The 14,495-nt window shown below is 35.6% G+C and overlaps 1 protein-coding gene across 1 annotated transcript in view; it reads left to right on the top strand.

Moving 5' to 3' along the window:
• Positions 1-14,495, top strand: part of rock1.L (Rho-associated, coiled-coil containing protein kinase 1 L homeolog) — a 90,890-nt gene that overhangs the window by 74,136 nt on the left and 2,259 nt on the right. Inside the window, exons 20-31 of the mRNA XM_018267930.2 lie at positions 33-217; positions 725-794; positions 1,968-2,071; positions 2,799-2,964; positions 3,843-3,936; positions 4,498-4,583; positions 5,763-5,951; positions 7,328-7,493; positions 11,406-11,476; positions 12,046-12,134; positions 12,876-12,954; positions 14,215-14,476. Of these exons, the coding sequence (XP_018123419.1) occupies positions 33-217; positions 725-794; positions 1,968-2,071; positions 2,799-2,964; positions 3,843-3,936; positions 4,498-4,583; positions 5,763-5,951; positions 7,328-7,493; positions 11,406-11,476; positions 12,046-12,134; positions 12,876-12,954; positions 14,215-14,476 (1,561 nt within the window). The remainder of the gene's footprint in view (positions 1-32; positions 218-724; positions 795-1,967; positions 2,072-2,798; positions 2,965-3,842; positions 3,937-4,497; positions 4,584-5,762; positions 5,952-7,327; positions 7,494-11,405; positions 11,477-12,045; positions 12,135-12,875; positions 12,955-14,214; positions 14,477-14,495) is intronic.

The following is a 14,495-nucleotide window of genomic DNA, read 5'->3' as shown; positions in this document are numbered from 1 at the left end:
GAAATATTTTTTTTCTTATTTTTTTTAATAAGGTAAAGCAAATAACATTGCAGCTGGAGCAAGAGACAAAGAAAAGGATTGTGACACAGAATGAAATGAATCAGCAAGCAGGTCTAGTGGATACTTTGAAGGGTTCTGAAAAACAGTTAAAGCAAGAAATAAATACATTATTGGAAGCTAAAAGGCTGTTGGAGTTTGAACTTGGGCAGCTAACAAAGTATGTTCTTTTTGTAATTTTTCATGCATTGTTTTTGTATCGGTTAAAAGTTCATTTTATCACAAAATGTCAGAGAAGATATGCTGGTGTCGTATGTTTTATTAACATTTTTTTTAAAGCTGTATTCTTAAAAAGTCTGTACCAGACCAGTGGTGCTAAAGACCTCTACGCTGTAGATCTGATGCTGTGTTCTCGCCTTTACCCACATCAAAAAGACACCTGGTCTAGACCGTTCTATTAATACTGTGATTTTTAAATGTATCACCAAAACACGTTTGCTCATCCACACATCAGTCTATGTCAGTATTGTTTACCTAGATTTGAGGCTTAATTGCTGCCCATTATAGGTAACTTTAAATCGGATGGAGTGCTTGGAAGGAACTGCTAAACTGAACTATACGTTTGTGTGTGTGTGAGATTGTTTACCAGACCTACAATATGTTTGTATTATCATATTCTTTTTGTTACTGAGGTTATAAAGCTTAACTACGTTTTTATTTTTCGTAGGCAGTACAGAGGAAATGAGGGCCAAATGCGGGAGCTCCAGGATCAACTTGAAGCAGAGCAGTACTTCTCTGTAAGTAAAACGTATTATTTCCCTCTTTGCACTGCACATACAAATGTATCTTTGCAATCATGAGACACATAGCCTCCTTACTCCACCACAACTTAACTGATACTTAAAGCATGGTTATCTATATAAAACCATTTGTGTAAAGATACATCGATTTGATCAAATTTAAGCTAAATACTAATCTGTTCAATAAGTTCTTGCTTACAGTAATTTTTTAAAAAAAAACCACAACAGGTCCAGTGTGATTTATTAACCAATCATGCTCAGTTTCTAATAGGCAGGTTATATTCTGTTATTTTCTCTAAGGATTACAGTCATCAAATCTGGCAATGAAGTTAAATTTGTAAATGTTAATTGGAAGTAAAAAGTATGTTATTTAAAAAGATAAAAAAATCCACACTTTTGCAAATTTTGGGGAATGCATTTTCTATTACTTAAAGTAACGTTAAAACTATTTGCCGTCTACCTGATCTCCCTTATTGTTGCATATTTGTTACACAGAATAATTTCTGATCCTTAAATAAAATGTCATATCTGGCAGGGAACCTGAGTAAAAAAAATGTTATTATACATTTCATAAATGCAGTACAGGTATGGAACCTGTTATACAGAATGCTCAGGACTTGGTGTCTTCAAAATAAGGGATCTTTCCATAATTTGGATCTTCATTAAGTCTACAGGAAAATCATGTAAACATTAATTACACCCAATAAACTAGCTTGCTTCCAGTTAGAATGAATTACAGTATATCTTAGTTTGGATCAAGTACAAAGTACTGTTTTGTTATTACAGAGCGAAAAGGAAATACATTCTAAAATGTTGGATTATTTGATTATAATAGAGTCTTTGGCAGGTGGCCTTTCCGCATCATATCTTTCTGAATAACAAGTTTCCGGATAACGGATCCCATACCTAATAATTTAAAAATCTAAGTGTAACACCCATATCATCTATTTGAAAATCTAACTGCCCCATAACAAACCACTGGCCAATTTTATTTGATAATTAGATTCAGCCAATTCTCTTCAAAGCCTGCTGCCAGCATTCTTTCGTTATGTTTTCTTACCTGGATGGTGAATTTTAAACATGGCATATCCTATGCTTATCCATATCTGTGTTTGAATATGATTTGTAGTTACTTTTTTTAGTGAAGCATCTTTTTCTCTCTTTTGGCAGACCCTTTACAAAACTCAGGTCAGGGAGCTGAAAGAAGAAGTTGAAGAGAAGACTAAACATAGTCAAGAATTTGAGAAGAGGATGCATGAACTTTACAATGAGAAGTGTGTTTCTTTCCTTACATAAGATGTTTTTAACTCAGCACTAACATATTTAATAATAAGTTTGATATGGGATCTATTGTCCCAGAAAAAGTAAAATAAAGATGCTTCTATTTCAGTTTAAAGTACCCTGGCTTAAACATGTACACGTGATGATCGCACTGAATTCTCATTCTGTAGTACATACTCTTATAATATCATTATACTCTGAGGTCACTCCTTTTCTCTCAACTTTCATCAGATTTTTTTTAAAGCAATATCAAAAATAGTCTGCTGCAGCAGTATACCTACAAATTATGATAGAATATTATACCCTGTAACAAAACTTTTAATTGGTTAGGCCAGAGGAAGCAACTTGTGGCCACAGAGCAGTAACCAAGTGAAACAAGTTCAAAAACCTGTGCTTGGTGACATTATGCAGTTTGCCCATTTTACCAGTTATGTATGTGCACTGCCTCTCATTAGCAAACATTGCTCATTTGAGCATGCATCCATTGCCAGTTCAAAACTAAAGGGTGCTGGGAAAGGTACTCCTGTTGCGTAGGTTTACCAGTGGCACATAAACGTTTAAACGTCAATGAATAAAGTAATGAAATCTTAAATAAATTGTCTGCGTGTTAAATGCACTTGTACATAAAAGCTACACAGTGCAATGTTAGTTTTCTCTCTTAATCATACTTAATGTAACATACATGGAAGCTGAAATAACCAAGTGTGTGTGATTCTCTAGGGACACCCTGACAGCACAGTTGGATCTGGCAGTAACTAAAGCTGAATCAGTACAGCTTGCACGGGCCCTCCTGGAAGAACAGTATTTTGAACTCAACCAAGAGAATAAAAAACTGTCTGCAAGAAGTTGGCAAGATAGTGCAGAGAAGGACCATACAATTCGCAAGGTAAAAAAAAACAACTGCTTTTCCATCCAATGTGTCAAATGACACATGCAAGATGGAAGAAAACAATACAATGCAGTCTCTGTATTTCTGCTATGCAGAGGGTCCCTCTAAGCTGAATGCTTGTGCACACAAGTCATGATACAAATGCATACAACATATTGTGAAGTGTGTAGGAAATATTGTCTGCTCTCACAAAATTTAGTATGGGTTCTTGCATTTCCATGGCCACCACAGTGTTTTTAAAAATGTTGGATTTACATTGTGCTTGTCTTACAAGAAAGCATAGGAGACCTTGTTGTCATGTTACTAATTTCAAGTAATAACTGCAGTTGGCATTGACTGGAATTTGTGCTCATAGGAAATGTCATGCATAAATTGTAATGCTGTGTTGCACCAAAAGATTAGTAGCTACTATTTGAAGCTGGCTAGAAATGGATTTAAGTGGTTCTTATAGTTGCATACTAGGCTATTTGTCCCACAACAAAATCTGAAAAACACAATTCTATACAGCCCCAAGTAACAGCAACTACTTTTTGTATGCGACTTTAGCCTTAAAATGCAACTGTAGAAACCTGCAATATACATTGATAAGTCTAAATCCTGAAATCTGAGACAATAGACTCGATTCGGTAAATTTGGCAATCATTCTGTCAGCCAGTGTGCTATACCTGCACTGGCCAACCCAGGTTTTCATGCTGGCTAAATTATAGCCATTTCACAGATTAAATTAGGAAATCTGATTATTTTGCCCTCATGTTTCATTAGTGCGCCAGATCAGTTGAAGGCTCAATTGGATAAACCACTATAACTCTTTAATATTAGATTTGCATGCACTTCTGATTTTTGAGCTAAAATAATCTGTTTTATGTTTATTTCAGTTGGAAGAAACAAATAGCACCTTAACCAAAGACGTTCAGACTCTAACAAAAGCTAATGAAGAGCTCAGTGAAAAAGTTAGAAAGCTCGAACAAGGTATTGTACACACACTGAGAGGATTTGTTCTTCTTACTGTTTGGGAGATATTGGATCATGTTGCTGTTAGATATTTTTCTGTATTCATCTAAAACAAATTCCTTAGCTTTTAGAATTTCTACGCAAAGAAACAAATATTATTGCAGAGAACTGGTCTTATAGTAATAGTATCATCTGCAAAAATATTGTAATAAAACCCCTGCACATCTGTTCAGATGTGGGCCACATATATAAATACATATATATATAGTACGTTTCGGCATGCTTATGATATTGAACAATTGTGATATGAATAGAATGCAGATACAGGAAGAATTCACTGGCACACAAGGGTTCTTTCAAGCAGGTACAAGCCCTTGCAAGGGCTTGTACCTGCTTGAAAGAACCCTTGTGTGCCAGTGAATTCTTCCTGTATTCGTATTGTTGAGGTTGCCGAGGCCTCCATCACAGTGCACCGGGTCATCTTATCGTGGAGAGCCAGGATGTGCAAGCGTGGTAATCTTGTACTGATGAATAGAATGCAGACCTTAAAGCGATATTGCCTTTTCCATTTATCTACAGAATACAAGGAGAAAGAAGAAGAAATATTCAACTTAAGAAATTCATATGAAAAGGCTATTAACACTGAAAAAACACTTAAAACACAGGTAACTACAGATGATTTGCATTTTAGCCAATGACATAGGTACCACATTGTCAGCAAGGGTATCTTGCCATCGGTGCTGTGCCTAAATTTGCAGATTTAAGGTTACCCTATGGGTAAAATACATTGTTTCGCAACGTGCTGTCACTGGCAGTAAAAGGGTTAAATTGTGGGGCATTATTGTATTTGATCAGTTATGTATAAATATCAGTGTGTGTGTGTGTTGCACTTTCACAATGGTCACAGTAACCCCTATGTTTCCTATGTTCTGTGCTTATAACAAGCACTTTCCAATGCGTTATAGCTAGTGATGAGCAAATCTGTCCCAAAACGGCAAAATTTCACAAAACGCATCAAAGTCAATGATTTTTTTTTTTTACACGCACAACAATTTTTCCCACTCCAAATGCGTTAGTCAATGCCCATTTTTTTCTTATGGCTTTTTTTTTTTGTCCTAATTAGGGATGCACCAAATCCACTATTTTTGATTCGGGCAAATACTGAACCAAATCCGAATCCTAATTTGCAAATGCAAATTAAGGGTGGGAAGGGGAAAACATTTTCTACTTCCTTGTTTTGTGACAAAAAGTCACATGATTTCCCTCCCCCCTAATTTGCATACGCAAATAGGATTCGGTTCGGCCGGGCAGAAGGATTCGGCCGAATCAGAATACTGCTGAAAAAGGCCGAATCCTGAACCGAATCTTGGATTTGATGCATCCCTTGTCCTAATACATTAAAGTCAATAGGCGTTTTTTTCTTGTGGCGATTTTTTTCTCTCCAAGTGCATTAAAGTCAATGGCCATTTTTTCTTATATCGACTTTTTTGTCCTATTGCATTAAAGTCAATGGGCGTTTCTTCTTATGGCGACTTTTTTCTCCAAATGCATTAAAGTCAATGGACATTTTTTCTTATAGCGACTTTTTTCTCTGCATATTTTTCTGCTGTGAATTTTTGCCTCAGTTTCGTGAAAAAATTGTGCCTCGAATCCATGGCTGGCGAATAAATTCGCTCATCACTAGTTGTAAGAGTAAATAAAACTTGATTCCCTTCTCTAATTATTGTCATTTTATAAGACACAGTTTCTAGTGCTTGAAATTTTGCATTTGTATCCATGAAAAATTTAAATTGAAATGTCAATATCCATTATATAAATGACTTTTTTGCATTTTAAATCTGTAGGCTGTGAACAAACTTGCTGAAATTATGAATCGGAAGGACTTTAAATTGGATAGAAAGAAAGCTAACACGCAAGATTTGAGGAAGAAAGAAAAAGAAAACCGAAAGCTTCAACTTGATCTTAACCAAGAGAAAGAGAAATATAACCAGATGGTTGCAAAGTACCAGAAAGAGCTGGATGAGAATATGTTGGTAAGAATTTGCCTGTCATTACCCAGAATACAACTTTTTTAAATTACAGGTCGGTTTAGATGTTGCCATTTTTCAATTAGCTTCATGGCAAACAACTATGGAATGTAAATTAAGCTCCGGGAAAACTGACCTTTTTTTAGGATTGGGTTATTGCAATAGACCTGTCCTTGTTGATGTTTAACATACACCAATCATTTATTAAGGCAAATATCAGCTGGCTGGGGGGTGTATTTCCTCTGTAACAAGTGAATCAAACATTAGAACTTCAGGTTCTCATGTTTACAGCTTCTGTTGTTTCCATGTTAGGTCCTTTTCTCTGTAGTTGTTTTTGCTTTAGCCCAAAAATGTAGCTTATTGAATGGCATTAGTGTTGGGAATTGGGGAAATCATTATGTTTTTAAAGGGATACGGTCATGGGAAAAAAATTTTTTTTCAAAATGAATCAGTTAATCGTGCTGCTCCAGCAGAATTCTGCACTGAAATCCATTTCTCAAAAGAACAAACTGATTTTTTTATATTCAATTTTGAAATCTGACATGGGGCTAGACATTTAGTCAATTTCCCAGCTGCCCCTAGTCATGTGACTTGTGCCTGCACTTTAGTAGAGAAATGCTTTCTGGCAGGCTGCTGTTTTTCCTTCTCAATGTAACTGAATGTGTCTCAGTGGGACATGGGTTTTTCCTATAGAGTGTTGTTCTTAGATCTACCAGGCAGCTGTTATCTTGTGTTAGGGAGCTGCTATCTGGTTACCTTCCCATTGTTCTTTTGTTTGGCTGCTAGGGGGGAAAAGGGAGGGGCTGATATCACTCCAACTTGCAGTACAGCAGTAAAGAGTGATTGAAGTTTATCAGAGCACAAGTCACATGACTTGGGACAGCTGGGAAATTGACAAAATGTCTAGCCCCATGTCGGATTTCAAAATTGAATATAAAAAAATCTGTTTGCTCTTTTGAGAAATGGATTTCAGTGCATAATTCTGCTGGAGCAGCACTATTGACTGAATTATTTTGAAAAAATTTTTTTTTCCAATGACAGAACGTCTGTCAATATCATAAGGATGCTTACTGCGGCTGACTGCACTGCCAAGTTACTTAAAGAGGTGGTTCACCTTTAAATTAACTTTTAGTATGTTATAAAATGGCCAGTTCTAAACAACTTTTCAATTGGGCTTCATTGGGTTTTTGTTTTGTTTTTTTAAGTTTTTTAGTTATTTGCCTAGCAATTGCAAATTGTCTCAGAATATCACTCTCTACATCATACTAAAAGTTAATTTCAAGGTGAACAACCCCTTTAAATTTTCAGCATTCCTGAAGCAACAATAGGCATTTATATTTGGTCAGAAACCGCAGTTAAACTTGACGTTGTTCATTTTCTAGCAATTGACTGACGAGAGCAATTATAAAAATGAGCTCCAGATGCAGCTGGACAGCAAAGAAAGTGATATTGAGCAATTACGTGCCAGGCTGGCAGATCTCCAGCTGCGGATGGACTCGACCAGTGTTGCCAGCCTACAGCCGGATGATACAGATGGCATAATAGGTGGTGAGTACTGCTTTGTTGTTACAAGTGAGTGCTCTCATAGCAACTTTCTCATTTGCTGTTTAATGTGAGTACTAAATGAATCAGTGAGCAGAGGGGCTCTTGTCTGAAGGGGCTAAAGGGACAGATTAAATCTGCCTGTGTATGGCAACCTTTCCTCCCCACTCTGGACACTCCACAGCACTTTTCTCAGTGTACAGTCCGTCCAACACCACCATCTTAATGCTCCCACTCACTTACCCAGATACTCCTAAAATCTTTTCGCTTTCGAAAACCCATTGGAACATATTGGTGTATAGTACTTTGTATATCATTGTAAAAATCCCTTGCCTTAAGGCTGAATATGATAAACTCGCGTATAGTAGAAAAGTGTTACACGCCAATCATTTCTTGATTATGTCTTTAAAATATAATGTGTATATTCAGAATGTATAGAATGTTGTTTCGGATTGATGGCACATTCTAATACTGTCATCATAGAACCAGTACTATTCTTTTTCTAAGTTTGTTTGAACACTGCTGTAGCAATGCCTAGAATATAAGTTACGTTTCTGTCCTGCTGTGTAATAAATTGACAGGAATACAAGAGCTTTTATCGTATCCTAGTTGTGTGTTTATCTAGTAATATGAATTGGGGAAAACACATTTTGAATTCATTAACTTTTGTATTTATTTTATGTATGTTAATTACATATAGGTGCCTCTGTGTTTTACAATATGGGCAGATTTCCTGCTCAGGGCTGACAACATCATATGAGTGCCTGAAGACTCCTGAACTGTTCAAGAGCTTGTGTTCAAGTTGTGCAGGGCCAGTAAACCTACATTAGAGATAGATCAGGAGATTAGTACAGTGTACTAGCACTCGGCACTTGCAGGGAAAAATCTGTGCCAAAGAAGTATCACTGCCATATCAGCTTAGCTGATAATGTGCCATGGAAAATGTAAAATAAAATTTATACAAGTATGGGATCAGTTATCCGCAAATCTGTTATCCAGAAAGCTCCTAATTACGGAATGGCCTTCTCCCATAGACTCCATTTTATCCAAATAATCATATTTTAAAAAATTATTTCCCTTTTCTCTGTAATTATAAAACAGTACCTTGTACTTGATCCCAACTAAAATATAATTAATCCTTATTAGAAGCATAACCAGCCTATTGGGTTTATTTAATTTTTACATGATTTTCTAGTAGATTTAAGGTATCTAAATTACGGAAAGGTCCATTATCCGTAATTCCCCAGGTCCCAAGCAATCTGGGTAACAGGTCCCATACCTGTATGTGTATTTTTCTTTTAAAATAAGTATTCATAAATAAATACGCATAGATTCTAAATGTAACATTTGCTTTTTAAATTTTTTTTTTTTTAAAAATTCAAATATTTTGAATATATCTAAAATATTTAAATATATTTTAAAAATGCATTTAGCTGTTTTTTGACCATCGAGTTAGTGTCACTTCACGCAATATAGGAACAAATGCCCAAGCGGGCTGGGAAATGTCCAGCTTCTGCCTCTTTCTGTAAAATTTATGAAAATAAAAAAAGAATTAAAAACATTTTTTAAAAAAAATTATTTAAATGGCTTAGAAGAGCATCCTAAGTATAATAAATAAATATATATATGACACCAGAACTAAAATGAGAAAATATATTGATTAGGGATGCACCGAATTCAGGATTCGGTACAGGATTTGGCCTTTTTCAGCAGGATTCGGATTCAGCCGAATCCTTCTGCTTAGCCGAACTGAATCTGAATCCTAATTTGCTTATGCGGGGCGGGGATGGAAATCACGTGACTTTTTGTCACAAAACAATGAAGTAAAAAAGTTTTCCCCTTCCCACCCCTAATTTGCATATGCAAATTAGGGTTCGGTATTTGGCCGAATCTTTCGCAAATGATTCGCCCGAATCCAAAATAGTGGATTCGGTGCATCCCTAATATCGATATATATTAAAAATGTTTAAAACTGTACTGTACTTGATGTTGTAATATAGTTCCTAAATGGACAAATCCTCAAATGATATATCCAAATAAAGGATGTAGTTGTGCCAAAAAAAAAAAATATCCGTGGCAGTTCTACTGAGGTGTTACCATAAACCTCTTTGAAAATTGCCTAAATGTTCTGTTTTAATATCATATTGTTATTGCCTTTCTTTTTCTCTAAGCTTGATTTTAATTACGTATCTCTGCTACAATAGAGGGTGCAGAGATTCGGCAAAGGACATTCTTGTGACTGTAGTTTATGTAATAAATTAGAGCTTTGCAGAGAGTATTATTTTTTTTACTACAGGTATGGGATTAGTTATCCGGAATCCCGTTATCCAGAAAGCTCAAAATTATGGAAAGACCATCTCCCATAGACTTTATTATGTCCAAATAATCCACATTTTTAAAAAATGCTTTCATTTTTCTCTGTAATAATAAAACAGTACCTTGTATGTGATCTAAACTAAAATATAATTAATCCTTACTGCAAGCAAAACCAGCCTATTGGGTTTATTTAATATTTATATGATTTTCTAGTAGATTTAAGGTATGAAGATCCAAATTATGGAAAGATTCTTAATCCAAACCCCAGGTCCCAAGCATTCTGGATAATAGGTCCCATACCTGTACTATTTTTGCCAAGGCATAATAAGTAAATATTGTAAAATAGCCAAAGTAACCATTTCTAATGGACTGGCCTGGTTAATTGATAAGGTAAATGGGAGTAGGAAAGACACGTGGGATCTATTATCTGGAAACCTATTATACAGTAAGTTCTAAAATATTAGAATGACATTTCCCATATTGTCCTTTTCAAAGCTAAAATGTTGAATTTATGACTAGTTTTCTTTTTCTTTGTAATAAGACAGTGCTAAAAATGCATTTAATTATTAGTAGCTTTAAGGAATGGTGCTCCAAATTCTTAATCATTTATCCATAAATCCCCTGTTTCCAAACAATCCACGTAAAAGATCCCAAACCTTTATTATATAATTGTATATTTCTCAACACTGTTACCACCAAGGTTAATCCATATAGTAGATTACTAGAGGTTTCGTAGCTAAACTAAATAGAAAGTCTACAGGGTTTTGATTGGTACAGTCCCAAGCATTGCCAATCTTAATCCTTCTGGCAGAAGAAACTCCAAAAACAAAAGTTGAGAAAAACTTGATAAATACTGTAAAGAAATGAGAGAGAATTGATAAGAGAAACCAACATAGCTGCAGCTTCCAAAGAGTTCTATGCAATATATTTTGTAGGCGTCAGTGGCTCTTTAAGTTGCTAGTTCCTTAAATTGATAGTCCTACTTTCCCAAAATATTCTTTTTTATTTTTTGCTAGCAATCAGTGGTCTTACTGGATCATCATTTCGTAGGTGTGTTTGTGCGTGTTATTGCAGTGTTTATTTTTTATTGACACATTGTTAGTAAATTTGGTTCTATATGAGGTCTGAATACATCTAGATTTGCAGCAATCTTCAAATGATCTGAATTTCTGATTCGCTCTAAAATAAAATGTTTGTCTCTTATTCTCCGTCTAGTCGAGTCTTCCTGCATTCCTTATTTATTTCTCTCCTATTATTGTCCTCTGTGAGTAAATGGAACACACATTTCCTGCCTGTTATATGTTGACCAGTTTTCTTTAGCTTGTTGCATCTCTGCTTTTGTTACTTCATTTTAAATGATTTTTATTTGTATTCAACATCAACTATTTTCTTGGCTTGTTTTTTAAAATGTCCATGTTCAATTTGCATCATTCTGAGCACCGTTTTGTTTACGGGCATGAAGTGCTGAGAATCAGCCTTTGTTTTCTCTGGTTTATTCTCTGCTATGCATTTTCATTATGCATGGTTTTTCCTTATTGCTTTATTTTGTACTTGTTGGATGGAAATATAGCACATTGAGTATAACATCTTTTTTCCTTTCAGAATCAAGAATTGAAGGCTGGCTCTCTATACCAAACAGAGGAAACATTAAACGATATGGATGGAAGAAGCAGGTAATTTCTTCATTAAAAAGCAGAATGACACTTTCTCATTTAATGATTGCAGCGAGTTATTAAATCACTTTGTACAATAATGATAGTTTAATGCACTAGAACTTATACTGGCTTTAAATGCCACCACTATGGTTTTTCATTATTAAGAACTTAAGATATGGGGGATCCAAATCACTGAAAGATTCCTTTATCTGGAAAACTCCCAAGTCCCATGCATTCCAGATATTGATACCTGATCCGATACTTGTACTTTGCAAACACGGTGGCTACGGGGGAATTTGATGGTAAAAGGTTGAGACGGTTAAAATATATGCTTCTCTTTAGTGCAAGTTCAACATTAACTGGGTGATCATCAATCTGTTTTTTTTGTCTCTTGATCAAATATCTAAAAATATACAAAACTAATTCTGTATTTGCTTCACAACAGAAGGCTCAAAATTTGTGAAATCCCACTTTCTAGAAACATACAGTTTTTAGTAGTTTTATTTGTATTTTTAAGTTCATTAAATAATTGCATTTTACTTTTATTGCATGTCTGCTCAAGTGTTTTACTGTCATCTTGTTTCTAGTATGTTGTGGTGAGCAGTAAAAAGATTCTGTTTTACAATGATGAACAGAATAAGGAACAATCAAACCCATCCATGGTGCTTGACATAGAGTAAGTATCACTGTAATCAACAATCAACTTCTATCAGAATGAATACATTCATTTGCTGTAAGACTGTTCTTGCCAGGTTTTGTTATAGTCCAGAGAAGAAATGTATTTGTAATATATATATGAAGGTTATCATATTTCTCTTTGAAATGTTTTAAAGGAGAACCAAACCCTTAATTATAAAAAGAACTCCCTCCCTGCTCCCCCCAGCCTAGGTGTTACCCACAGTTAATGCCCCTACTTCTTTACTTACCCCTCGGTGCAGATTCTGTGCAGCGGAGTTCACAGGCTCCCTTTTCTTCAGTAATCTTCGGGTCTTATTTCGGCGCTTCGGGAATTTCCGTCACTTTCGTTGCATGCGCAGTTGCTGCGAACCAGAACATTGCTTCAATTGCACATGTGCCGATACACCACTCTCTTCCTCAAGAGAAGAAGATGGCGCCTGTGAACTCCGCTGCACAGAATCTGCGTGTTTAATGTCAAGCCAGAAGGTTACAACGTTACTGCCCTTGCCAATCAACATATATTTGTAGGTACAGGAAGCAGGTACCCCATGTTTATGTGGCTCATGAATAAACATTCACTGCAAAACATTTGAGTGATAATCACCTGACCCGTGCTTGTAATGTTAGGGTCAATAGGATTGCCATTATTGTGGATAGAAGTATTTACACATCGTGGAGATATTGGCTTTCAACATAAATGAGCGTAACAAATGATTAATAAGAAATGTGTTTGTTGCAGTAAGCTTTTCCATGTCCGTGCTGTTACACAAGGGGATGTATACAGAGCCAACACTGAAGAGATTCCAAGGATATTTCAGGTAACTTGCAGCAATCACATTGTAATGTGACCAATAGTTCTCCCCCCACCCCACCCCATTCACAGTAATTATAATAGTTTTCTAAAGATAGTATGCGATAAGTAGTATTTTACATACTCGAGTATAAGGTAATTCTTAACTAGTAAAAAGGTATATTTATATAGGCAGGTAATACCAAAATGTGAACACACAAATTTGTATGTTTTATCTTTATACATTGTGCGGCTCTATTTTGTATAAGAAGATGTAATCATATGTGTGATTAAAGAGCTATATAGATATCTATTATCATGTTAACCATTGGATTGGTTGAATTCATTGTTATTTATATAGTAAGTAGGATAATGTTATACCTAGCAGTGTGTGTGTCATTGAGTGTAATGGCAACCACCTCTCACTGCTGGTGCAGAAAGTTTTGGGCCTGAAAAACACCACTCTCACCAAGCAGCAGTTTGTCATTAAAGGGGAACTATCGCGAAAATGAAAATTTAATATAAGCTTCATCACACTGAAATAAGAATTTTTTTAAATACAATCAATTATTTTCACTATCCCTTTCTCCGCATCTGTTTCTCTTCATTCTGTCTTCTTGCAGCAGTTGGGTGTCTGATATTCATTGACAGTTAGATCCAATATATCTTATAGGGGCTTCCTTTGCTAGCAGATGTATTAGAGCTCACTCAAATAACTGATTCCAGTACAAACAACATCTAACAAAATAACTGCCTTTTGCACAAATTCAGCATGTAGAGAGAAATGATTTCTGGTGATTTTAATAGAGTGAGCTCTAATACATCTTCTAGCAAAGGAAGCCCCTATAAGATATATTGGATCTAACTGTCAATGAATATCTGACACCCAACTCCTGCATGAAGACAGAATGAAGAGAAACAGATGCTGACAGAGCGATAGTGAAGATAAAATTGATTATTTCAGAAACAATGCAGAATATTTAAATGATTGTATTAAGAAAGTTTCTTATTTCAGTGTGAGGAAGTGTATATTAAATTATCATGTCCGCGATAGTTTCCCTTTAAACTCAGTGACAGGAAAGACAGGCAGTTTCAGTGTTTCTTCACCAGCCTAGAAAATTAACTGTAGAACTTTGAAGCAAACTCACTATTTTTAGTGCTGGGTAACAGTACATTATATAGAATTGTATATTGGTGTGGGGTCTGTTTGTGGGGGGGGGGGGGGGGTCTGAAGATTGGTTAAGATTTTTTATTAAGTTAAATTTTTCTTTTTTACTTATGGTAACAGATACTCTATGCCAATGAGGGAGAGTGTAGGAAAGATGTGGAACTGGAGCCTGTCCAGCAAACAGAGAAGACGAATTTTCTCAATCATAAAGGCCATGAGTTTATTCCAACACTTTACCACTTTCCAGCAAATTGCGAAGCATGCGCCAAACCTTTGTGGCATGTTTTCAAGCCCCCTCCAGCACTTGAATGCCGAAAATGCCATGTCAAATGTCACAAAGATCACTTGGATAAAAATGAGGAATTGATCTCCCCCTGCAAAGGTATGTCCATGTGAATGAG

The sequence above is a fragment of the Xenopus laevis genome, chromosome 6L, assembly GCF_017654675.1.
Source record: "Xenopus laevis strain J_2021 chromosome 6L, Xenopus_laevis_v10.1, whole genome shotgun sequence".
NCBI lineage: Eukaryota > Metazoa > Chordata > Amphibia > Anura > Pipidae > Xenopus > Xenopus laevis.
This window is presented reverse-complemented; position numbering and strand designations above follow the sequence as displayed.